Below are 27,117 nucleotides of genomic sequence, written 5' to 3'. Positions count from 1 at the left end.
ATATTAACTGTCACTCCCAAAGTGAGCCAGAACTGTTTTGCTAAATGAGCCACTGTATTACACATGTGCAAAAGGAAAGCAAATAATGCAATCCTCATTATAAATACTTGTCAGCTACAACTCTTTAATACTAGTTTCACTTTAGTAAACTACACTAATACAGACTTACTGTTAGGACAGAAAGTCACCTACATCAAGGCTACTGGTGAGATTCATGAGGCAGATTGCTGACAGCCTCCATTGCCTGTGAGGTGGCCCAAACCCCAGCATATGGCCACAGAAGATTACTATGTTAACTTCCCATATTTATTTTATTTAAGCAGTTGTGCCACATTATTTAGAACACAGTAGTACACAACTGCTTTTAATTGTTAGGACCAGCTTCAAGTTAGAGGAAGTAGCCAGGAATGCATTAGCTTAGTTGAACACTGAAGGTTTATATTAATTACTAAAGCTATCTTACTTCTGTTAGGTGGGATAAGTACATGTTCCAACATCCTTGTTCACTTTAAAATGCAGACAGAACCCTTCTCCCTGACAGCTTTATGCTCAACACGAGTATAGTACTTCTGGTTACTAAGATAATATGCATATCACCATTAAATCAACAATTCCCTTAACCTTCCAATTTGGGCAAAAGTACATCTACTACACAAACTATCAAAACCGCTTAAATTTAGTCATGTATGCTCATAAAGGGTTGATAACATTCTTGTTACTCTGACATTTTTCCAGGAGTTAGTTAAGTTAATCATTTGCTGTAATTTTATCTTCAAGTACAATATCAGAACTAGCAGCAACTTAAGTGGCAAGTTCAGTTAGTTCAAGAAAAAAGCATTAAGGAAGAAAATTAGTATGACCGCACAAATAAATCATACAACAATTGCCCACTTAATACCACATGCATATATCTAGACTTAAGAGTACTGGTCCTAGCAATTGCATATAAAGCACTATGAAATTTCTAAGACGTAGTGCCATACATGCAGCATGTCCAACTCTGTTATGTCAGAGTAAAGACTTTAACCCCTTTATTAGAGAATCTAGAATCTTTTGCATGTGTCAAAGCTACACTTCATTACAGTCCCTGCCAACTAGTCCAAATTTCACAGTTTGTACATCCACTACCTTTATAAACTCTGTATGTTTTAAAAAAAGAAAGGTAGTTTCATGAAAGAGACAGCTCTTACAAAGTAAATCCAAAATGGAGAAGCAGACCAAGAAACCTGAACTGGACTGCACAAGTACAGCAATGGCAAGTAAAACCTGTTGCTCAGAATACAAGCCACTAGCAAAAGTTATGATTACACAAGAACACAACCTCCTGCAAGCAGCTGAGGGAAATTCTACTCTATGAAAGTAAGTTTCATTAAAATTATTGTGGCCAGACACAGGTGAAGAGGTAAGTTATTGGATGGCTGCCAAGCAATTAGGATATTCTAAGCCTGAGCAGACAGATGCTTTCCTGCAACCTCTTTACTTTCCTACCACCTTATGCACCTAGTTCCTTAACAGCCCACATAACAGGCCCACATAATCCCAGATTCCTACTGACGTCTGTGCCATCTCAGTGTCTAGACTCTGTAGATAAATAAGATCAGAATAACACTCGGGAAGGTGTGTAAGAGGCACCTGTGAAGTATGGTTAAGTCAGCATGCATATGTTGAGAAAGTGCACACTCAAGTTACACACATTTTCCAGTTATTTTCATACTGCAAGTTAGGTAAGAGTTTGGTACAATGGCAAAGTTGCAATGCTTTTGTAATCAAGAATGCACTACTGTACTTGGAATTGATGAAGAAATGGTACAGTATCTTAGAGAGCAGCTGACTAGAAGAATGCCATGTAAATCAATGTTACCACTTTTGTTCACTTCTTAGATCAAGGACCTGAAAGATTAGTAGAGGTTAATTAATATCTGTTGAAAACCAGAAGAAAAATATTGGGTATAGAATGCCTGTAGTGTACAGTATCTAGAATAGAACCTGGGTACCCTTTGCCTCCATGCTCTTTCTTGGGCCAGTATTTATTAGGAAAGGCTGTTAGTTAAATGGGCTTTTCTTCCATGCTATCATCTGTAACAGGAAAGCAGTATGAGTAGGAGCAGCAGCAGCAGCAATGCCTGTTACTCAGTAGCTGCCCCAGTTCACGTCAATAGCAATGTAGGACCCTATCACAGCAAGACAGTTGTATGCTTTACAATTCTTGTGGATGTGGTGAAATGTCCGTATACAACCAGAAATCACATGAGAGCCAGAAAATTCTATCTGTTAATGTAGATAAAGAAAATTTTAGCAATATATTGTTGCAAGTTTTGATACATAAGATGACCACATGAAGTACAGATACAACATTCCTAATTTTATTAGCTACTGGTTACTACACTCTAACCAAAAAATTACTATATTAGAGACACTAGGTCTCATGATTAAGGCAAAGCTACAAAAGACATTCCAAGTAGCAGGAAAGTATCTTCTGAAAGTGTGCCATATTGTAACTACAGGGGACAGGGTCAGCCACTGAAAATATTTTAGCGCTCTTTTCTTCATAAAAGCCCAAATAAAAACTCTTCAATTCTGAGATGCACTACAGACAGACTATATTAGTCTTCCTGCTATCTGGGCAGCACAGTGGTTTATGACTATTAATGCTACAAACAATACTGTTCAGAAAGCAGAAGAACCATTTATACTACTCTGCTCATACTGAACAAATACCGTACCTTTCTATATATCCTGTAGATGTTCCTACCAGACCATCAAGTCTCTCCTGAAGGGCTGCAAGAATCTGAGGATTCTGCATCATCTGCACAGTCAGCTGCCGAGCTAAATTAAAGAAGAAAATTACGTAAGTGCGAAGTGCATCTTTTGGACTAATCTTGAAAGAAAAGTTACTTAAATACTATGGAAGAGCAGTAAGTTTACTATATATACACTTGTAAATAGAAACATAGGCAAAGCAGTATTTCAAACACCTCTCCATTTTGGAAGCATGGGTCAAAGCCATCCTATTCTGAATATGGAAACAGCACCTGGATTAAAGTGACCACTATTGAGCAAGCTGAGCTCTTCTGTTAAAAGGGAAGGTTTTATATGATGTCCCTAAAAGCAACAGTTTTGCCTTGACTGCTTTTATTTTGAAGTCATTACGGAAAGGCAATGTAGAAGAATTTGCACTTTTACTTTAAGAGGGGAATAAAAATTGTAAATGGGATTTTCATTCCATTTTAGGTAAATGGAAAGAAACAAGACAATTTCAGACTTGGATTTAAAACTGCTTTACAAATCTACATTTACCTCACTTTTCCTGCAAAAGAATAAATTATTCATCAGAATAGTCTGACATTGACTACAGAATATCAGTACTAGGTCCTTGAAGTCTATCATCTACATCTTTAGAAAGCACTTTGTCCAAATGAGAAACCTGTTTTAAACTACAACGTAGAAGTACATTTAAAAAACACGCAAATTCCTAGCCTAAGTGTTCTCATTATCCATATTAGCATCAACCTTTTCACCCCTCCTCAAAATCTGTGCCCCAACCTGCAGAAATGAATTTCACAACTTCATATTTTTAGTAAGAATTTATGATCAGTTTTTATCATGCTGTTTTGCTTTCCTCCCCCTATCCTAAACATATGCAGATAGGCAAACAAGTGCTTTGCATTCCTTATGAGATACTAGGTTTATACAGCATTCTTCTGACACCTTCAAATTAGAGTGAAGCTTTTGAATCCTTCTTGATACACAAAGCTTTTGGAAATGGCATACCATTTTTCATTTCCATGCCCTTCACTGCAGTAACCACATGTGAATATTCTCTTCCACTTTTATGTCTTAGCACTGAAGTTACATGCTGAAAAGTTATGTTCCAAGCAACATCCAAAAAAGTCTTGTTTCTCCATAATCATTGCAATCAGTTTATATTTTAGCAGTAGAAGCTGCAATTACTTCTTAAAGGTACTACCTCACATTAGTCAACACTACTCCTCTTGTCAAGGTATCTAGCTTTCTCTGCTCCTACTATTCATTAGTCTTTCCTATACACTTGAAAACCTACTCAATTTTGCCATTTGAGTATGTTGCCAGTTACTTTTTAATACCAAATCAGTATACACATCACACACATGGTATGCCAATACCACCAGCCACATCTCCTCAAACTGAAATCCAACCACATATTCTGTTTTGCAAGTTCTTGGATCCATGAACACTATTGCTTCAAAGAGCTTTCTTCTAAAAGCATGAGTGCTTTACTTGGTGTCCACAGAAGGACCTCTGACATTTAAAAACTGAATTATCTAGATTAAAAAAAAGTAAATCAGCAAAACCTAAGGAAAAATTGTGCATGAAAAAAATACTAGAAAACTAGACAAGCAAGAATTTCATATGTAAAAGAACTGCTTAACACTGTGTCAAGTCTCCCTACTACTGAAGCATGTTTCTGATTTATAAAATCCAATTTCCCTCCAAGATTCCTATAGTATAATTTCCCCTCAGATCCTCATCTACAATAGCTGGGATTAATCACTAAAAATACACCTTATTAATCTCAAGGTTCCTTTGGGACACCTGAATGCTTACCATTTAATTATTGTAAGCTATTCTTCAGCTGACCAGTGTGTTCCCCAGAATTTTGCATTCCAGTTTTGAAAACACTTTTTCCAATAGATACAGCAAAGCCTCTAACATCATCCTCAGCAAAGTTATCCTACTTTTCTTTAGTGTTATTATTCTGTTCAAGTAATCACATAATGTGGCACTATCAGCAGTCCAAATCATTTTATTGCAGAGATTATCAGTTATTTCTCTTTTGGCTACTTGCTCTTCAGATTCTATCTGTGCCCCCAGCCTTTAACTACAAAGCATAAGTAAGACTGTTCAGTACAGAGAAAACAAGTATTCTGATACATATTCAGGTTCTTTTGTTGAGGGGAAAAAAAAGAAGGATTTATTGATTTTAAGAGTGGTACACTAAGTGTGATTTTTGTTCTGTTCACAGACAACTCAGCAGCAAATTACTAAGCAACTGTTCAAAAAATAAGAGATACACACACATATGTATCTGACTTTTTTTCTACCCAAAGCTTCACATTTTAAAAGCTTTTAGCTGTTGTTAGTTTTGAAAAAATCTAGTCACATACCCACAATAATCCTTTCTTTTCCAATTACACATCCTTACGGGGGCCAGTGCTGCCTGAACTGGTACTAACCATGACTAAAATGAGTGACTGCAGACAACTATTAAAAAAAAAAACCAAAACACCACACAACTGGAAAAAAAAGTCCTTGCTTCAGAATTTAAATACAGTCGTGCATCAGCAGTTATGCTTTGCCATTTCCTACTATTTTAAGCAGTAAACCCCTTTTTTAACACATTAGAAAGCACATACGCAGCTGCTTAGAAACTCTTGTTTACAACATTACCTTTGCTGTTGGCATCTTCACCAGTTTCTTCTTCTTCTACCTCTTCAACATCTTCCATATCTTGTTGATCAAGTTCAGACTGTTCTTTGCTATTAGGAATATTCAACAACAGCATCAAGAAGTTAATTTTATAAAATACTATAATGAGCTTAAAGAGCTCAAATTAGAGATCATCTGGGTAGAAGCAAACTATTGCATCAGTTTTGATCTATGACAAACTATAAGTCTGAATAGCCAAACAAAGCCAAATTTGTCTTCATGGATTCAAGTTTCACATCTGACAATCTCAGAACAGTTTGAAGAACTAGCAGCTTTCCAGAATTTTGAAGATTCCTTTTTACAAAAGGATTCTTTCAGCCTCCTTCTGCTCTACACATTCTCTTTAAGATGTGCAGGCCTTGAGAACTGAGGGTAGGTTTACCTGAACTATACTTTGAATGCCGCAAAATATGAGCATTCAAAGTATAGAAAAAACCCACTACATACAGTGAAACAATACTAATGGGCAGTACTATCAGTTTTTCCCCTATAGAATTCCAACTAACATAGTAAGTTGACTGCTGCCTTGTCCCAGTTTTAGATTTACTTACAGTTAGTATCCCAAACCCATCTGGCATGAGCAACTCAAGCTTTTCTCCCACATGCTATAAACCTCACATCCTGCCACAGTGCCAAGATCACTACCTAGACCCTGTCTATCAAGTGTCTGGAGATCACAGCCATCTGAAGTACAGCATAGGACACAGAGTCTCAGTAACCTACAGATTTTACTTACTTGTCTATGTCTGCCATTCTCCTGGATTTCAAACCCTAGAGGAAAAAAACAAAAATGTAAGAACAGCAGCACTAGACTTCACTTACAAGGTCTACAGGCAAGTGCCATAATACTAAAAAGGAAAGAAACACAAACAATGTTAGCTTTAAGACATAGGATAAATACATATTATAGTCTGAAGACTGGCATAGCTCCCATGCGCTTTTTGAGATCTCATTCTAAAGTATACAGAAATACTGAAAAGCTTTGTTCTGGTTTAGAACCAATAGATCTACTCACATAAATTTAAATAGCAGCAAAATGCCACATTGCATTTTGTATCATAGGACTGTATTAATATCACAGATTGAAAACTAGTCCTGTCTAAGTTTAAAAGCGAAATACAACCTGAGAAAAACTGAAGCAAAAAGGGTGCTAGGACCCTTTTGGTAAAGGTTTACTCATTTCCAGCATGTAATTGCAGACAGAGGATACTTATAGCTAAATCAGTTTGTTTTAATACTAAAGACACCTTTTTGTGGATTTACTTTTAATCTCAACTTTACAAACCCAATCCAAGTAGTTCCTCAGAATACCCACAGAATCAGAACATTTAAAAAAAAACCTGATGCCAGGTGCCAAGGTATTAAATATGACTAATTTCCATGTCCTGAATGATCAGAATTTTCTTAATTAAGTATCTCAGTATCATCAAAAACACATTCCAGACAGCAACTACAAACATTATACATTGAGACTATTGCAAATCTTGCATACCATGAAGTACCTATGTTCTCAAATGTATTACAAGATGAATAATATTTTCCACCAGCAAAACAGTACTTAGGCATCTAGTCTCCAAAAAGATGTTTCAGGTAGCCTGAAGTCAGAGACAATACCACACACAAGAAAACACTGTCCCATTACTGCCATCTTAGGTCCAATGGCTCAGGAGACACCAACTACCAAGAATAATTCAATGGCCCAGGAAGCACGGAAACCACTGCTTTAGAGTCCCCATTTTAGCTGCTGTGCAGTAAGCTAAACGAATTCAAGTTTCCTTCAAGAAGTTCAACTCCTTATAATGCATTCCAATAAGAATTTTAGTCAAAGTTTTAGTCAAAGTGTGTTCCAGAGAAAAAAAGTAAATTGCATTTCATCTGTCCAAAGCGTGTAACAGAAGACCACAATGCCAGTAAGATCAGAACATTAACAGTCAATATGAAGAGACATGTTAGAATCTAAACCTCAGAATTTAACACCTCCATTCTACGTAAATATGATCAAAACATTTTCTGGTGTCATTAACCAGTTCCCAAGAATTACATGGAAGGAAATAGCTGATGTCTCCATTTAGGACCACAGCTTTACAGTGCTAATGAAGTATTTAGGGGACTGCATGTAATCAAAAATGTTCAATTCCCTAGTATGCTGAAAAACTAGAGAACCAACTACTTGTCCATCTATTTCAGAAAAATAGTATGGCATTTGCTATCAAATAGAATGTCAGCACTACTGTAAACCAAAGGACATCTAACAATTCGGTAAGAAATCAAGGAGTTCCAGTAACATTTTTGACTCATTTTAAGTTTCTTGAAATTCAGACACATTTACTTGTCTTGTGACTTCAGGTTTACACATGGATGCAAGCTGCCTTTATAACAATTCCAAAGAGTCTCCTTTGGATACCATTCTCAAAAGATAGCATGGACTGAAGACCTACAGAAACTGAAAACATATTACAATTATACAGAGACATCTAAATGTGAGGTGTTTCTTGAGCAACATATTTCTGATTTGCAAAAGATTTTATCCATGCAAAATATACAACTTTTTCCTTACACATGTCCTCTTGTTCTTCATGTAGGACCTTTTCAGGGAGACTGGTAGAATCACTGTGCAAAAGAACACAAGATGCACAGTTCACCTGCCTTTCACACATTTTTATGCAAATGTGACAATCACATTCACAAACTTTTATTGCTCCTTGCAGAGATCAACATTTCCTCTCTCCATTCTCCCCATCAAATACACAGCTTCACTTTCCATAAAACTAGAGGCAGTTCTTTCAACAAAGGTGTGACCAGTGACAACACAAATGCTGTGGTCTCACCAAGCCAGTGGGCTAGATGAAACAGTAGCTGAAACACCTCAGATACAGGTTTGCTGAAAGAGACCAACTTCTACAGTTCATTTAAACATTTTTTTTCTAAATGACGACATGAGATTGGCTATGACCAAGTCATGCCTAAAAACTTTAAGAAGTATCCATCCCACCTCCAACACTGGCCATTAGTAGATGCTTAAAAAAAAAAAAAGCAATGACATGGCAAGAATTCCCCCACAAACTCTTCTAGCTTTCAATCATATTCAGAAAAAAAAAGCTGGCTCAGGAAGTACAGGTATTTGACAATGTCATAATAAATTTTTATTTCATAAACTAGTCCTCATCTTCCCTGAAACCATGCGGGTAAGCTGATGTTATCAGTCAAGTATCAAAGTGCTAAAATCCTGTTTGTGAGTTGCAGCATCAGCTCAGAGATCATAACTAAGTCAGATTTTTCTACACTGGGCAATAGTGTGGCAGAGAAAGTTTCACCAGCAATCTCTGTTCTTGAATTCCTCAGCGGGCCCTTGTTTTCACCATTCTGAACAACTAGTTGTCATCAGCAATCTTCAACCTTTCACTGTTCACCCCTCTTTCCAAGATCACACATGACTGTGCTGAAGGCATTCATCTCATTACAGCACCCTGTGGAAGTCCAGCATCTGCCTGCCTCTCTCCTCATTGCAAGGGACAGTTACTCACCCTCTGCTTCCTGGCTTTTAAACAGTCCAGGCAAGCACTGTATGTTTTCCAACTATGGCCCAGTTTACTCAAAGACTTTGAATAACACTCTTTAAAGATTTTTTTGGAAATTAAAATAGACTGTATCAAGCAGCTGTCAACTTCAGAGCCTCCCTCCAGTGTGTTCCTATTTGCCTCATCCCATTTTTCCTATTCTCCTTGCATCAGTCTTTTTCATGTCTCATCCTTTGATCTTCCCTCCACTTTTTATATCAGAACATTTGCAGTTGGAAGAGTTCTTCTGCAAACTGAGGAGATACTACTGTTTGTCATGACACTGTCATCTGCCAGCTCTAGACAAACAGTTCTTGTATGAGGAGGCTACAAGGCACTATGCCAACAGAACTACATTGGCAGACATTTAGACTAATCTGCGCAACCCACTAGCATGGAAATATAGTTGCATCACATTCAGTTTATTGTCATTTACTTAACCATAAGCTTCTCTGCAACACAGTTCTACTGGTTAAAAAAAAAAAGGTAGAGGCAGAAAAGCACTGAGAAAATGCATTCCTTAAGAGCAAACAGCCTCCACTATTTTTGCACAATGCCTAATAGAAGGTCCCAGTCTCATGTCCAGAGCTTCAGATACAGTATGTACCACAATCAGTAACACTAAAATACATCACTGCGGTATTTATTTTGCAGTATATCCCCAAAACTAAATCTTTGTATATAGCACTCACACCACTCAGCTTTCCACAAGAAAGATGCAGCCACCCTTCCCAGTTTGTTTCATAGGTGCATTTAGGATTCTGAACAGCTGCTGCTCTTTGGCACATGAGCAGCAAGAAGCATTCACTGGTATCACCCAAAGTAGTCCCTGAGAGATACCAGTTGTCAGTGCAGCATTATAACAAACCTGGCTACAGCTGGTGTGTTACTTCAAGCCTCAGTGTCTAGGTGATTGTTTTGGACTGAGATACTACTGAAAATCTAGGCCTCCTGACTCCAAGAAAAGGCTTATGAGTACCAATAAAGGGTAGCCTCCTCCCCTGTTCAAAAGCCAGCAGGCAAATAACCTCCTTATTCACAAAACATTTTATTTCCCTGTTACTTACAAACAGCTACAGCCAGTAGCATTGCATTATGGTCAAATACAGAGGTGCCCAGAGGCTTCACCTACAATGTTTTGCTGCTCACTGTAAAAATATGCAGAGGAAAAGAAATAGTTATCTTATCTTTGCAGGGCTTTAAAGAGAATGCATAGGAAGTTCATACTACAAAAAGGAAGCAAAAGCACAGAAAAGCAAGCTACGTCGAAAGTTTTCTAGAGGCTGAAGTTTAAAACCTCTTTCATACAGGTAGCTTAAGCTCAACCACAAGCCTGCCTGCCATCACAAGAAACATGTTCTTTTTCAAAACGGAAAGGTTAGGAGACAGTCAATCCAGCACAAGCTTAGCTGCAGTTTTGAGTGCATCCTGCAGAACTACTAAAAATTAACAGACCTCCCTTAAAAACTTAAATCTACTCAAAACAGTATGAAAAATTGCTATTTTCATGATGTTTAAGGACACTTCACCTCTTTAATCCATCATGATTTTTAAGAAATGTAGTTTGATACATGCAGAAACTAATAATGATATTGCCATGTGTTCATCCTCAAGTTACCCATTAGTAAGCTTTCAGTTTTCAGGGGTTATTGTTTCTTCACTAAGTAATTTTGCTCAAGTGAAGACAGAAACACAAACTGTAAATATTCAGCCCTTCCCAGACTTTCCTTTTTTTCCCCCCAGTCTGCCTTTATCCACACAGAAACCAACCTGAGTTTGCACAGCAGCACCAGCCACATTACAGCTAGGACACAAACGCTCTGGTGAGAAGCCTTTCCTTTTTGAAGGTCAGCTTTACTCGTCCCAAGTAAGCATGACAGTATTAGATTACCCTGACATCCACTCAGCCTCAGGAAGACAGGTCACAGTGAGGTGAATTAGGAGTCAGCTGAGGAGGCAAGACATTCCTGAGACACAGTTCCTCCAGCAAAACAACATCTTTTTTTTTTGCCCCCCCCCCCCCCCTTTTTTTTTTTTTTTTTACAAGCCCTAAGGCTGGCAGGCCACCAACAGATCTCAGCTGTTCAGCATCTCTGTGGATACCGTACCACACAGGGTACCCACTCCCTCCCTTTCAGGAAACACCATTTCCCCTCCTCTAGGGAAATTGCTCACACAATTAGCTTGCAATAGCAAGTAGAAGAAATTTCTCAAGTAGTTCAAGGGACACAAATGGGCTTTTTGAGGATATTGGACCCAAGCTCCAGCCAAGCCTTGTTTACTCACATCTTTAAAAGAAATCCACCCTTTTGCCCAAACTAATTTCCTTAGTAGTCAGTAATTCAGAGCACTGCAAATAAGTCAGCCTGTCCATAGAATAGCATATCAGCCTCTTTATGTCTCTGGCAAGCCTTGGGCAACTGAGAGCAATACATTAACAGAAAATACCTAAACCAAATGAGCCCTAGGTGGGATTAAGAAGCTGCAACGTAAGGTAATAAACTAAGTGGACTAAGTCAGATGTCAGTGAAGAAAAGAGAGATCCAGCTGGAGGACAGCTAGTTGTATAAAAAAAAAAAAAAAATCAGGATTAAGTCCTGTAAGCTATTTGCAATGCATGCAGAAACCAAAGGTGCCAGACAAATGACATCATACCAGCCAAGTTCAGCTCTCACTACAGACTGGGAAACTCGAGAGCAATATATTCACTGAAAGTTACTTCAAACTGATGTTCTTGCCTAGCATTCCAGGAGGGCAACTTGTAACATTTTTCTTTACATAATCAGCACCAAAAAAGAAAACACAAATTAAAATAGTAGTGTAGGTCCATCAAAAGATGCTCTTTGACTGTAGCTGTTCAAAATAATTGTTTGGGGTTGTTTGCTCAAAACCAGTAAGAGAGGTTTGTAACTTTAAAGAACTCGGATGCTCTGCATAGTGCAGTTTCATTCACATCAATGCCAGAATTGGGTGAATTGTTTAAAAAGTGTACAGTACATGGCACAGAGTTACACACTTCAAATTTTTTGGTACTAAGACCTAAAAAACCATATCAATCATTTCACAACTGTTAGTAGAAGCTATGGTACCATCCACCAGGTAGGAAAATTGTTACATGAGAAAGGATCACACAGTTCAGTAGTAACTAGGAGAGCATGTAGCTCCTCTTCAAAAAAAAAAGTAATTGAATCATGTATCAGATTAAAAAATGCCATTTCAAAAGGGAATCAAGCAGAAGACCAAGTGTTTCCTTTTTACTTATGTGATCAAATTCATGAAACATCTACTATCATTAGCATGGAAATTAGTCCTGAAACAAGGGGATATTGCGCCTATCATTAACATGGCAGATAAGCAACATGTTACAAACAGATTATATCATTCATATTATGGAAAAATATGCCTTCTTAGGAAAGCTGAAGGTCAAAAAAAAACCCCAAACCAATCTCAATTAAGTGAGCAGGGTAGTCCTATGCCAGAACATCAAGATACCACATCTATTGGATGAAAGACATTATCAGACACTGAACTCTCCAGAGAGAATTTCCTTTTATTAGTGCCTCAAAGTCCTTCTGTTAACAAAAGATTTCTGAATGTTAATGTAGAAGAGCAAAAAACGGACTAATTTAAATTTTCGAATCTCAAGTAGATAATTAAGACTGTCTGCCCAAATACAAGCACAGAAAACAAGTGTATGAAAGAGTACTAATATAAAGGCCATCAAGGTCTGATAAAGAGACTAAGGAGTTAATGGTCAATGGAAGCAAGGAATCCACATTCCTCAGTACAGTAACAAGAAGGTGCCACTGGACCCTTGCAGTAACTCAAATCCCTCTGTTTTGTTGCTATTTATTGTGCAAGCACCAACTCATCCACTATGTCCAAAAGACAGGCACAGTCAACAGCAGAAATACTAACTGGCATGGCGATATATGGGAATCTTTAGCAGAAGCTCGAGTAAGGTCTGCTGGACCAAGCAGAGAAGGATTAAAAAATTCAGATGAGTAGTGGTGTTTCACAAAACATACTCAGAACTTTTAGCTACATGCAAGTGCTAAATTGACCAAGACAGGAAGCACTCACATCACCACAAGGGAAATATGTCCCCTTCATAAAGGGAACACCAAGCTTCATCACTGAACAATCTTCCAGTCAGCTAAAGCCAATGTAAATGGCAAATGCTGCTGGAAAAGCTTATCGTGGTTCTTTCTTAGCTATGCATACCCCCTTTTCATCAGCAATGTCTGAACGGCTGTAAAGTTAAAAAAAAAGTGCTAGGAATTTCTTTGTACAGGGCTAGACCTGCAGTTGCATGAGTAACAACAGGGTGAAGAGATGGAGGCTGCTGCAGGCAAGTACCTTTTGTAGCAACTCATGAGTAGGGTTAGGCAAGTTTGAAGTTACTGTGCAACTGTATGCTACAACATCTTACCTTGTGATAACATGGCAAAATTCAGAATCTGGCTGTAGAAAATAAAAACACTAAATCATGATAATGCTGAAACAACACAACACAATTAATTGAAACTGTCTGCTCTCTCCCCTTCAAGTGGTATATTTTGCTTTTCCTAGTAATTCCTGAGGTATAAACACCAACTTCAGCCATTTGCCAATGCAACTATTTCACTAGTCCTTGCAGGCCTCTGTACAATACATGTTATGGCATGAAAACCCAGATTTTCCACATTTCAACTTTAAAGTGGTCTACAACTTGCATAAGAACACCAGTTACATGATGGGAAAAATTTAAATTCTTCAAAACAAAACAAAGTGATCATATATAGAACTCAGTTACTAGTAACTGCAGGGTTCGCTTTCATTCATGTGGAAACACTTTTTAGAGCTTTCCCCTTAACTGATTTTTAAATCAGGAAATGAAGATTCAGTCAATACTGAACTCCTCTATTTTTGTAGCATTTTTATTGAATTTTAGGTAGTCCCTGTTTACTCTTGCAGCAAAAAAAAGACAGCCTCCATACGGAGAAGGAAATGAACTACAGAATTACAATTTAAAATCGGGACTGAATTATATCTGCATGTTTGTGTCTGCTACTGATCTGAGCTCCCTGATCATGTTCTAAAAATAGGGTAATTAACACACAATGTGGCCTTTGTTCTGGATGCCAAGATTCTGTAGCAGAAAACCTACCAACTTCTATTTAGAACAATCTTTCATTATCAGAAAAGTAATACAGAAGTTTAAATTCAATCGGAAAAACCTAAACAAGGATTTTTTAATTTTCTTTTTAAACAAACTAATCAGTATAGCTTGTTGCAGTTTCTCCTTTCCATCACTGATAATGGGAAAAGAGCAGCCATCCTAAAGGGCTGAAATCAAAATCTTTATATACAAAAAGATATTTAAAATTTCTTAAGAGAGTATTCATCTACACAGTTCATGTTGGTACAAGTATTCAGGTTTTTTTAAAAGTGTCAAAGTAATATAAAAACCGTGTCAGGTAGCAGGCTGCATTTTAGCAGTTTAAAAGATCAACTTTTGCATGCCACAACATCAAACAAAGGAAGGGAGAGTGTCAGTTGACTGCTGAGATTGTCACATAATCAAACACAACCATACTGTCAGTTGCGCTGCTATCTGCAAGACTCACACTGCAGCATTAAAGGTTTTATCCAATGTGACTTAAAAATCATCTAAACATACTTATCTGAAAAGAAAATTTAAACAACACTGAAAAACGCGTACAGGTTTCAAAAGCATGTTTTTTGCTGGAACATCTGATAAATGTAACATTGTAAATTCATTCACTCCCCAAGAAGCCACTGAAATTCCTAAAATATATTTAGCAACTTTTTTGTTAGCTTTAGTTCAATATTTTTTCCATGGAAACAAAGCCATTACTAAACTGCAAACCTCAGAACATCCAGTTTTCAACTAACAAGCTAGCATTCACTAAAAAAGAACACAGCAATAACCTAACTTTGACACATTTTGGAGGCTGTTGGGGTGAGATGTTACAAGTGGTAAGACCCAACAGAAGTATACACATGGTTATGGTTTCAGTAAGTCACTTTCAAATGACTACAGGTGCAGAGATTAAAAAGCACTTTTAAACATATACTACACCTATAGAGAAAAATTTGAGCCAAGGAACTTGAGCCTTATTTGCAAAGTGATCTTCACAAACATTTTCTTGTGAATTTCACTCAATCATGCTTTCGGCACCAGTAGAAGTACCTCCATAACAGTGAAGAAGGTGATAAAAGAATCAAGAGGCCATGTCATGAAGATCTCACAAAAATAGCGAGCACGTTTCTGATGATGCTACCTTGCACATACAAGGAACACAATAAAGCACTTATACCAGCTCATACTTAACCATCCCAGGTCAAGATAAGTAATTTCCAAAACTGAAGTATCACAGAATTAAGAACTCCTTAAAAGGGTGATCCAAGCAAGGCAAAATAAATAGTACTAAAATCTAAAGTAACAAATATTGAAAGAAGCAAACTAATTTAGATTTCAAAAGGTCTAAAAATTGCTGTTCAAAGACACATATAATTGCATGCAGCCCACTGAAGACTTCTACTCAACATGCAGAAGTAGTCAAGATCTGAAATGAACACATGATGGCCAAAACACACAATGCAAAATATGATCATTATATACTTTAGTAATGTATCTTTATTAAAAATACTGTATTCATTGCTGAACATTGTGGAAGAGAGGAAATAAATCAGTTCAGGGCCTAACAACATGAATACCTGAGGAACAGAAGCAGTTTAAATCTGAGATTAATGGTATTTGAGACATGAACAATGAGAAGTGACAGAAAAATACCTAAAAGCAAGTTCAAAAAGAACTGATTAAAAATTGGTTTGGATGTAAACAATTAATTGTTTTATTTCATGACTCCTCCTGTGTCCCTCCAACTTAACCTTTCAATACTTAAGCCAGGTTTTCAACCACAGCCAGAACTAAAAGGAAACTTTCCCTGACAGGCAAGTCATTCCACACAAAATGTGAAAGAACTGTCCCCCCTTCCTTTGAAACACCGCATATTAAACAACATCTAAAGTAGTGGACTGAACTAATCTTACTGCAGATAGTCAGAAAAGACAACAAGCATTTATGATTCTAACCTGGGTCTTAGAATCCTAGGTGTTTTTCCCATTCCAGATTCCAGGCACCTGCTTAGTCAAATCTCTTAATCAGAATGTCCAACACTCAAAAATCAGAATAATTCTAGTATCTCTCAGGTTCTGGGTGAGGGTTTCTTTGCTGTTTGGTTTGGTTGTGATTTGGGGGGTGGTGGTGGTATTTTTTAAAGGATAAATGTCAAATCAGCAACTGAACACTTCATGGCTACAGCTACATCCAGAAACTGAAGTTTTTACATCTAAAAAGTTGCTTTCACCTTTTGATCATAATGAGCTAATAAGGACAAACTGGTAGTATTTTGTTCTAAAGTCTACAAAGACCAGGTGAAACAGCTGATGTGCAGCTGCCTACTCATTACCACAAGTTAAGCTTTGAACGGAAACATCACCATTGTAAATTATGTCTATGCAGAAGTACATTTAAGCACAGATTCAGCCCCCAAATGCATCTGTATTTTCCAATACTAAAATCTAAACAGCTTTCCATCTAGGAAAGATCTCCAGTCTAACCTTTGACAGTAGTTAAGATGCAGATTGTGTTTTGGTAATACATAAGTTCATGTAAAAGATTAATCTTTAGGGAGAACATAAATTACATCAAATCTTAAATTATTTATATTTTAAAACTAAATACAAAATATGAAAAGTAAATTAGCAAAGTCATCTTTTTTTTTAATGCAACTGAAGTTCTAGTCTGCAACGCAAGTAGTCTTCCTGAAAACCTAATGTCAAAGTTATCACTAAACACGAGGCCATATTCATAATTAAGATTTTTCCCTTTGCATTAACTTTGTTGAGTGTAGGAGGTCCTCAAAAACCTCATGCATTGTTTCTAAATAGCTTAATTTTTCAGAGGGCCATCAAACGAATCCCCAAGCAACTTCTGCAATGCCTTCCAGGCACGTCTGGTCTTCTAGACAAAAACATTATGACACCAGGCCTACTCTCCAGATTAACAACATTAGGTGATGATCAACTGCAGTAACCTCTGAGCTGAGTGAGGATCAGCTAGACTGAATTAACTATAATTATAATCACTTTTGAGCTCACAGTAATTTACAAATGAAAACTGACCTAAAAGCATTAAACCCATCATCACAACCGTTCCTCGGATTAAACACCACTTGTACTGTTCTGCTCTACTATTTACTAGCTGCTTTCCTAATGATAAGTTAGATGGAATGCAGTTGCCCAGACCAGAAGCTAACTCAGAAGACTTCTCAGCTCTAGTAACATACAAGCAGCATTAAAAAGTCTTGTTTCTGTCTGCAAAGTACTGTCTTCTGTATAAGTGCCTACTAGTACCACACAAATACCAAGGCACTATCATTTCATGGAAAAACCCAGAGCTGAAGTTCCACTGAAGTTCCACTGAATGTACACACAAATGCAGAAACACGAATAGGCATTTTAAAAACACCTGCATCTCCATTTTCTGCAATGTGTCCGATTTGTGAAGTTTCAGAAAGAAATAAGACTCAGACCTTTAGTTTGAGATACAGCATCCTTGCAGCTGTGTCACAAGAACCTGAGGATGAATTGGGTTACAACCATATTAACAAAAAGGTGTAGATACCACAGACACATTCATTGATTACACCCATTGGTCTACTGGAACAAACTGTCTTTCACCAAAGGATTCAATGAAAAACCCAAAATAGAAGATGCTTGTCTTATTTCCCCTGAGATTTTTTTACTACTGAAATTCAAATCCTCAAGCTATTTTATTCCCCCAATGAATACAATCTCTGCCGCAATGAGTTAAGTTCTCCATGTTACAACTACCTCAATTTTTAGGAGCTAAGTGAATAAACAGATTTATACCAATGTGACTAACAGTACAGTAAGCCAAAGTTTCCTTGACGATCTGGAGTTCTGTACTAAAGGACACAGTCTCAGCCTGGAAAACTCAGGTCTCACTCAGGGCTGTGAAAACTCTGTTTACTAAGCTTCATAACATACTTGCCACAATGCCTTGCTTTCAGTTTTACTTGTGCACGCATGTTCATTGTCAGTTATACAAGAAGCTCCAAAAAAACCCAGACCACCCATTTCCAGGGTGCTCAGGAAGCAGATCACTATAATGAGTCCCCTGCCTGCTCCCACGAACAGTTTTTGAGTGAGGTAGGGGCTAAATGAAGCACAAGGGTGGTGAGAGCATTACTGTGCTGTACACACACAGCACTACAGCAGATCCAGCACTTTTGGTGCTTCCTGTAACACAGGGCTGGAGATGCAGCACACTACTTCTGCGCACTTCCAGCAGCCCCAACACTCACTTCCTAGTCCTGTGAATGTCAGAGAAGGACCAGGGACTCTGAAAAAAGACAAATCTACCACCTGTGCATAAGACCCTCATTCTACAATCTTCCATCCTCAGAAACCACAACACATGATATGCAAGACCTGTCACAAAACACAGAAAAAGTGGAGGGAAGGGAGATTGCTAATACATACCACTCTCACAGGAGTAAGTGGGCCACACAAACAGAAGTTCATGTATCAATGGCCTATTCTAAGCACTTATATCAATGTTTCAGATACCTACCTGAAGCCTGAGTGGCCTAAACTTTTGGCTGGTACAGAGGCATCCAAGTCACTCAAATGTCAATGTATGTAGATTTCAAACTCTATTCTGCCCTAACAGTTAAGGTAATTTCTGGATCTACAAGAGACTGGAAGCTATTCAGCTTGCCTCAATCCAAGCACCATGCTTTTCTCATTCTTTAAAGAGTGTACCATTGTAAAATGGGGACAACAGGAAAGCTACTAACAAGCTACTAACAAGCTACTAACAAGCTACTAACAAGCTACTAACAAGCTACTAACAAGCTACTAACAAGCTACTAACAAGCTACTAACAAGCTACTAACAAGCTACTAACACCACCACCTAGAGCTGTACACAGCCTTAGCTCTTCTCTCAAGTTTTATTTCAATGAAACTAATCAGGCACTGTCTCCTGCCTGATTAATATAATGTCCAGCAGCAGACATTAAAACCCTGAAAGAGAGGGTGAGCTGAGGAATGCATTTGTCATACCTTGCACGCCCACTGCCCACTTCTCTTACCTTCCTCAAAGGGATTAGAACATGAAATGTAAGCTTGTCGCTGTAGGGCTTCAAACACAAACGGACACACACACAACTGCAATGTGCTCAGAGATAAACTGTGGAAGATGCCGATGTATTATTACTATGCCATAGCCACTTGAAAAAAGGCTTGTGTTCCCTTCTGCAAGCAAACAGGGAAGGTTTTGTATTAGATATTGAAAGCCTCACAGGTACTGGCAGTGTGAGCCTCCTGAACATCCAATATGGAGTAGATGGAGTCTGTTTTATACGTAGCAAGGTCTATACGAACGCTAAACGCGAGCCAATACTCCCAGCTGTAGTTACTAGATCCTTCAGGTAGTTTCTTAACCTTCCTTGCTGACAGACCCATGCACCTCTTGTACCCGCTACTGCGGGCGACGGAGGCACCTCCAATCGGGCGGAAAGCAAAGGCGTCGTTCAGGCACCCAGAGAAGCGACATGTTGAACTCCAAAAGAAAAAAAAAAAAACCAAACACAAACCCAAGAAACCCCCTTAAAACGCTCTTTCCTGAGGCAGGAAGCAAGAGCTGCCCGTCCCCTGGCTGGAGCTCTGGGTCCCCCTGCCAGCAGCCAGCAGCACAGCCTCGCCGCAGCCAGAACAAGGCGCGGGAGCCAGCACAAGGCCACAGCGCGCTGCCATAACCCCCCCCCCCCCCCCCCCCCCCCCCCCACACACACAGCGCCCACCCCTCCGCCATGTGCCCATCCACCGCCCACCCCCCCCTCCCGCCTCCCTCCCGGCGGACGGGCGGACAAGACAGACAGACAGCCCGCCAGCCGCTCCTCCCCGTACCGCTTCCCGGCCTCGCCGCCCTCCGGCCGCCGCCGACCCGCTCCGTCCCCACGTGTTGCCGGGCAGACCCGCCTCCCCTCAGCGCCGGACCGAGCCCCGCGGCCCTGCCCGGCCCGGCCTAGCCTAGCCTCAGCCCGGCCCGGCCCTTCCGCGGGGGGCGGCGGCGGAGAGACGCGCGGGAGAAGGGAAGGGAAAAGGGAGCGCTCCCCGCCGACGGGCCGGCCGAGCGACCGGCGCTACCCGGCGCCTCCACCTCACGGGCCCGCCAAGCCAGAGCCTCGGGGCGCCGCCGGCCCCCGCGCACCCCGGCGGCCGAGGGGCCGCGCTAGGCCACGCCGGCACCCGCGGCCTCCCCCTGCGTGCGAGCGGGGGCCAAGCGCCCCCCGACCGCTTCCGTACCCCCCCCTTCCACACACACAACCCCCCCTCAGCCCGCCCGGTACCTGCGCGGGCCGGGGCTGGCGGTGACTCAGGAGCGAGGAGGAGGAGGAGGAGGAGGAGGCGCGGCGCGGCTGGCGGTAAAAAGACCCGAGCTCCCGCCGCTGGCGCTCATATAGAATTAACGTCACCACGTAAACCTCCCCCACCCCCCTTCACCCTCCTCCTCCCTCCCCCTCCCCCCCGCGCGCGCCCCGCGTCTCCTGGCAACGCGCGGGCGCGGCCTCCCGCCGACCGACCGACCGACCGACCGACTGACTGACAGACCGACAGACCGACAGACCGACCGCCTCAGGGACGCGCCGGCCGTTGGGCCCGGCGGTCGGTAGGCGCAAGAGGGAAGGCCCGGGACGTGCGTGTGTGTGTCCGTGTGTCCTCTCACGTACCCGCGGGCCGATTCCAGCGTGGCGCGGCAAGGACCCGCGGCCCCGGCGGGAGGGTGGACCCGCCGTGGAGTCCGGGTGGGATCCTGCCCCCGAGGGCTTCAGTGCGGCTTTGAACCTGGCCCGGGAGGGTTTCCGAGGGCACCTGAGCGAAAGTAGAAGTCACTCCAACAGGTAAACCCCGTCCACGCAGGCCACAGGTGCCACAAAACCGCAGCCGGCACCAGCTGACCTGAAAAGACCAGGCTGGAAACCATGGTGGCCCAAACGCTGCCTCATCAGTTTCGATGCCTTGGCCCGGGTGCACAGCCAGAGGCAGCAACAGCTTCAACCCTCCTGTTTTAACGTGCCGTGCTTGCCTGCCAGAGACCTAAGCAGCCTGGTTTCCTACAAACGCCTCTCATGCCTGGCCGCAAGCGCCAAGGGAAGCCTTTCCTAAAACCGAGTCCTTGCTAGGGTCTCTCTCCCACGCGCGTGGTCTTGAGTGATAGCAGGGAGCGCGCTTGGAGAAGACATCCGTGATCTGCGCTAAACTCACAGAAACGTAAATGTCTTGGAGACTTCGAGCTCCTCTTGGCTGGAATGAGCCCATGATTCCAAACATAATTATAGGCAGATGGGGTGGACAGACACACGGTGTGGTGGCATAAGAGCTGTTTGCTGAGGATATGTATCACCGTATATTTAACGTGTATTCTTTACATTTTACTAAATTCTTGCGTCTGCTTGTCTAAAGCAATCTGCAGTCTAAATGTAGGTATTTAAATAATGGAAATGACAACAGAAAGCAAAAGAAGTGGTGGATCTGCCTAGCATCTGCAACACAATCTGCGTTAAGTACGAGCAAAAAATAAAGGATCCTATTCTTCGCTGTACGGTGCCACACCAGTTTTGTTCCAGCGTACGGCAGTAAAATCTCAGCCCCCAAAAGCAGATGTCTTTGTGGTAAAGAAATCCCATCTGCAAGACAGAAGTTTATGGAGACAACTTACAGATGCCCTATTCCCCAGCACACTGAATTTTGGGAGGTGGCCTTTTTTATAACATGCAATTTAAAATAGCTAGAAACTGCGAAAGTGTAAGGAGGCAAAGGGAAGACCCAGGCAAAAGGTTGCACAGCATAGTCCAAGTGATAAGAATTAGGGAGAAACAGGGGTGGAGATGTTACGTGATTCTGAAATGAAAGTACCTGTAGGCCCCAGATTTTAAGATTGTACCAGATGCTAATTTTTTATTTATCCGAGGTGTCTGGTGCTTGGGAATATGAAGAGAGCAGAGGTGTACAGAAGGCATTTGATAAAAATGAGCAATCAGTTGGTATTTGTTGCAACACCGATTATATGCTATTATTGCAGGCGTTCCCTTTATTCAATCAGCTAAAGTGGGAATCGCCAGTAGAGAAGTCACTCACAAGGTGGCAGCTAGCCTTGCTTGTCTTTCCGAGACCTGCCACCTCGTGACATGCAGAACCCTGAGGTGAGACCCAGTGACCCCTACGAGGGGGAGGAGCGATGTACGGAAGAAATGAGATGTGTGGAAGCCAGCAGTGTGGAGTGGAGAGTAAGCTAGTCAACAGCAGGGGCCAAGGAGCAGGGACGGGTCTAAGCTGGAAACGTACCTCTAGACTGGAGGGAAATGCCTTTTCATCCAAAATTCACAGATGTCTTTTAGGGGTTTTGCATTAGTCAGGTAAGTCAACCCCTTCTCATGAGACAAAATAAAACCCAAGTCCTTATAGTAGGGCTAATTAGCAGGTTTTGAAGATCAACAGTTACGGAAACATTTTTCAATAAGAAGCAGTTTCTGTGAACAGCTAAGTAGGAGGACATACGGACACACTCCTGCTTCCACGTGGCTCCTGCCATCACATGTGTATGGAAAGAGGAAAAGACAAGCCTATTTCTTACAATACCTGAATTGCACGCACATGCAAGCTTTCTAGTTTGGGTTGTTTTGCTGTCAAAACGGTTCAACTTATCCTGACATTTGTACAGTTGTGACAATGAGACTGAAGAAACTTTAAAGTTAGTCTTGAGTTGAAATTAAACCTGTGCTTGAGTTTTAATGGCCCGTATATTTTTCCTTGCTTTGAATTTTCATCTTCCTATGTGTTTCCCATGCTTTAGAGCATGCTTTGCAACTTATATTTTCAATATGGCTGCATAGTTGGAGTACTGCCTTGGTATCGCACAGGAAGTCAAACTAACACCATTTTTTGAATAATGGGAATCAAATCACCTGAGAATGCACTAGATACTGGCACAGGTATATTTTCCTCATAAATGAGTGTTAATTTTCAAAATGTTACATCCTGAAGCTTTTTTAAAAGCCTTAAAACGTGTGTATAAGAAATGTGCGGGTGTGGTCACTGAATGCATAGAACTTCCAGCTTCTCCAAGCTGGAAGAGCTTTGGTAAGAGACACTAGGAGAACTGCCCTGCAGCATAGAAGCTAGGGCAAGTTTCCTGGGGACTGTGACTTGAGGTCAAATTGCTGCTCCAAATCAGAGGACGAAGAGTTTGAACCGGGTCCCTCGCGTGCTAGCTGAGTGTCTTGCTCATGGAGCTATTCAATATCAGGGAATCTGACCTCTCCCTGGAGTGCATAGGCCTTATCAGCTGTGCTCACTTTTGAGTCCTTCCCCCCACAGCTTGCATCGCTGACTCGCATGTTGGCAGCAGAGGGAGGCTCAGGCAGGGGGCTATCTCCAGACAGAGGCCATGAGGACACTCAGGGACGGAGCACAGGCCTGAAGAAGGTCAAGCACTGAAGCTGTTGCAGAAGGCTAAGCCAGCATTTCTGTAACAGCTTGTTGCAACAAATGAGTTTGGCACTCACCTCCAGGCTCAATCTTCCTAAGCACCGCATGGATCCTGTGTGCTTGAGCTGCATTCAGGCTAGAGCTAAGCTGAAGCGACAGGGCTTTAGCTTAGGAAAATGTGCTGGTCATGGAGCTTGGTATGCTTACTTCGGATCAAGAACTCCTCTGTGGCAGGCAATTAATTGAACATTTAAGCTGCTTTCAGTCCCTTTTGTACTAACAGAAAAAGGCAAAACGTCCTTAGTATGGACCTGGTTCTGATTACACGAACTCCTAGACACTCTTTCAGAGTACTAGGCACGCTTGGCACCTACCAAAGGCTCAGTTTTGCAGGATTCAGGACCCGCTCAGCACTGCAAACCTGCAATGTATGAAAAGCTATGACCACACGTTCTGATCATAGCTGATTTCAGATCAGCTCACCCCCAATTGTTTTCCAAAGTACTGATTGCCCAAGGGTACCCTTTCCTGAAATCTGTTGGCAGTGGCCCTCATGCGAGCACTGAGTTACAACGAGGGATGATATGAGTGCTCCTTGTCTGTTATGTCTGTGGTAGCTGGCTGAGTTACAATCACCATGGAAGTTATCATCAGTCACTGAAAATGAGAACACCCTCACTGAACTATTTACAGAGCAAAAACCCCAAGGTTCCCCAAGTGCCACAAAGAGATGCCTTTTCCTCAGTACAGTTTCATACCGCGATGAAATCCTGTGCGGAAGTACTAGGTTTACCAGTACACAATGGAAACAGTGAATCCAGCGTATTCCTTTTAAAAGAGTGAATTGCTTTCTTGTGGCAAAAAGCAATTCTTTCAACTCTTACTGAATGATTATTCCAAATTACATGGCTAGCCAATGAATGATACAGTGCAGAGCTGTTGTTAGCTCTTCCACATACTGTTTACTTTTTGAGGAACTACTTGTTTTCCAAAGGAAAGTATATCATTCCAGAAAGCAAGTCGTAGTTTATAAAGAGTGCCACAGACAGCATAGAAAGTTCTGCTGAACTATCACATGGCGAATCATGCAAATCCCCGTGTAGAGCTGAATGAACACCTCTCACTGATTTCTGTTTTGCACTTGCTTCTGCTTTTGTGAAATGAGAACAAATTTTCCCTCAGGGAACACATTTGCAGACAGGGGTAACAGCAAACTAAAGAAATACAGTGTGTGTAACCTTTGAGATACTGTAATAAAAGAAAAATGACATGGTTTGGAAAAAGTGAAATGCTGAAATGTGATTATACACTTTTCAACATAATAAACCATCAACATCTTTCATTTCTTAGTATTTTTAACTCTCCAGGGACTAAATCATGACTCTTACATTATAGGGATTGCTCATAGATACAGAAGGTATAAAGCAAAAGTAACAGAAAAAAAAAAACCCGAAACAACCTAGGGGAGAGATGAAGAAAATAAGGATACAGTTTGGAGTGATAAACTGGGGAAAAAAGTAAACAATACAGGTGTATTGAAGTCAGTGAAGAAATGGACGTACAAGTAATTTAGAGGTAGTACAGAAGTTAAAATCTCAAGTTCGGCACACTTAGTGTTTTTTAAGGTCATTGCTGGGGGCTAGAACTCACTGCAGGTTGTGTTTTTTTTTTTTAAATACTGCACTTACTGTGAAATAATTCTATCGGAAAAAAAGCAACTGTGCTAACTGAAATATCACTGTAGAATAGACTTTTTAAAGAAGCTGTATCTGGAAACTGATGAATTATTAAATTACTACATTAGAACAAATCTTTTTATAATGCATATAAATTAGTTAAGTCATAAGAAAAAAGACATTAAACAGAAGAAGCTGTATCTCTTGTAGTGCCTGCGCTCCTCCCATAGGTCCTAATGTATCTAACTCTAACATGACAGTAAAACTATGTACAGAAGAGTCCTTGTTTCTAGTATTATCGGTCACTTCACATGATAAAATAAAAATGAGGGAAGCTCTCACACTTTTCCTGGGAAATCAGCACAACCATGTGCCTCTGAAATGCCTGTACACTAACGCACTTCTGGAGTGCGTTGATGGTTACTTCCTGGCACCGATGATCAAGGAGCCGATGATGAGAGGCACTCTGCTGGCCCTCATACTTATAACCAAGGAAGAACTGGTCAGGGGCGTGAAGCAACCTTTGGGAGCAACCTTGGGTGCAGTGACTGCAAAATAGTGGAGTTCAGGATACTGAGGGGATAGAGCAAGGCAAAATCAGGTTCATAACCCTGAACTGCAGGGCAGCAGCCTTTGGCCTGCTCAGGGACCTACTTAGAGGAATCCCAATGGAGATGGACCTGCAGAGAAGAGGAGTCCAGGCAAGTTTGCTAATTTTTCAAGGACCACCTCCTCCAAGCTCAAGAGCCATCCATCCTGATTTGCAGGAAGTCAAGCAAAGGTGGCAGGAGGTCTGCGTGGATGGACAAGGAGCTCCTGACAAAACTCTGACATATAAAGGAAGCATAACAGCAGATGGGAGTAGAGACAGGTGACCTGTGAGGAATACAGAGACACTGAGCATGCAGGAGTAGCATTAGAAAAGCCAAAGCCTACCAGGATCTGAACCTGTTAAGGGACGTGAAGGGCCACCAGAAGGGCTTCTGCAAGTATCTCAGCAGGAAGGGCCCAGTGCTGAATGGGACCAGGAAACTGTAACAAAAGACACAGAAATGGCCAAGACACGCAATGCCTTCTTCACCTCAGTTTTCACAGGTAAGATTTACCTTCAGGAATTCCAGGTCCCTGAAAACAGGGGGAAAGTTTGGAGCAAGGAAGACTTATCCTTGGTGGAGGAGCATCAAGTTAGGGAACATTTAAACCAACCGGACACACAGAAGTCCATGGGACCTGATGGGATGCAGCCATGAGTGCTGAGTGAGCAGCTGATGTCATTGTGAGGCCACTCTCAATTGTCTTTGAAGGGTCTTGGCAATCAGGGGAGGTTACTGAGGACTGGAAGAAAGCAAATGTCCCTCTTATCTTCAGGAAGGGCAAGAAGTAAGATGCAGGGAACTATAGGCCGGTCAGCCTCACCTTGATCCCCAGGAAGGTGATGGAGCAAATCCTCCTGGGAACCATTTAGAAGCACATGCAAGACAAGAAGGTGATTGGAAGTAGTCAGCGTGAATTTACAAAGGGGAGATTGTGCCTCACCCTCCCAGGAGCCTTCTATAATGAAATGACTGGCTTGGAGGATTAAAGGACAGCAGTGGATGTTTATTTTTACTTATGTTGAAAGCACACTTTCAACACTGTCTCCCATAACATCCTCATAGACAAACTGATGACTAAATAGATGGGCAGTGAGGTGGACTGAAAACTAGCGTATGGCTGGGCCCACAGGGTTGTGATCAGCAGCACAAAGTCCAGCTGGAGGCCAGGCGCTGGTCGTTTACACCAAGGGTCAACACTGGGGCCAGTACTCTTTAACATCTTCATTAATGACCT

General features: G+C 41.2%; 1 protein-coding gene and 1 long non-coding RNA gene across 8 annotated transcripts in view; one reads left to right on the top strand and one right to left on the bottom strand.

Annotated features, from left to right (window-relative positions):
* Window positions 1-20,639, bottom strand: part of NAP1L1 (nucleosome assembly protein 1 like 1) — a 32,199-nt gene extending 11,560 nt beyond the window's left edge. For 2 of the 6 annotated variants that reach the window (XM_030002597.2, XM_030002595.2), the window contains exons 1-4: window positions 20,473-20,639; window positions 6,203-6,237; window positions 5,428-5,516; window positions 2,724-2,826 (exon numbers count right to left, since the gene is read on the bottom strand). In XM_030002597.2, the coding sequence (XP_029858457.1) occupies window positions 2,724-2,826; window positions 5,428-5,516; window positions 6,203-6,219 (209 nt within the window). In that variant the 5' untranslated portion in view covers window positions 6,220-6,237; window positions 20,473-20,639. Of the gene's footprint in view, window positions 1-2,723; window positions 2,827-5,427; window positions 5,517-6,202; window positions 6,240-19,212; window positions 19,376-19,500; window positions 19,573-20,029; window positions 20,051-20,472 lie in introns of those variants that run through there. The other 4 variants (XM_030002598.2, XM_030002599.2, XM_030002596.2 and 1 more) reach the window with 4 other exon arrangements.
* Window positions 20,640-20,740: 101 nt separating this feature from the next.
* LOC115336087 lies at window positions 20,741-24,953 on the top strand. 2 transcript variants are annotated; one of them, XR_003921609.1, is made up of 2 exons: window positions 20,741-21,024; window positions 22,206-24,953. It is a non-coding gene; the product is annotated as an uncharacterized LOC115336087 (long non-coding RNA). The 2 variants fall into 2 exon arrangements; XR_003921608.2 differs by having other exon boundaries at window positions 21,217-22,915.
* The last annotated feature ends 2,164 nt before the right edge of the window (window positions 24,954-27,117 follow it).

This window comes from Aquila chrysaetos, chromosome 26 (assembly GCF_900496995.4).
Source record: "Aquila chrysaetos chrysaetos chromosome 26, bAquChr1.4, whole genome shotgun sequence".
Classification (NCBI taxonomy): domain Eukaryota; kingdom Metazoa; phylum Chordata; class Aves; order Accipitriformes; family Accipitridae; genus Aquila; species Aquila chrysaetos.
This window is presented reverse-complemented; position numbering and strand designations above follow the sequence as displayed.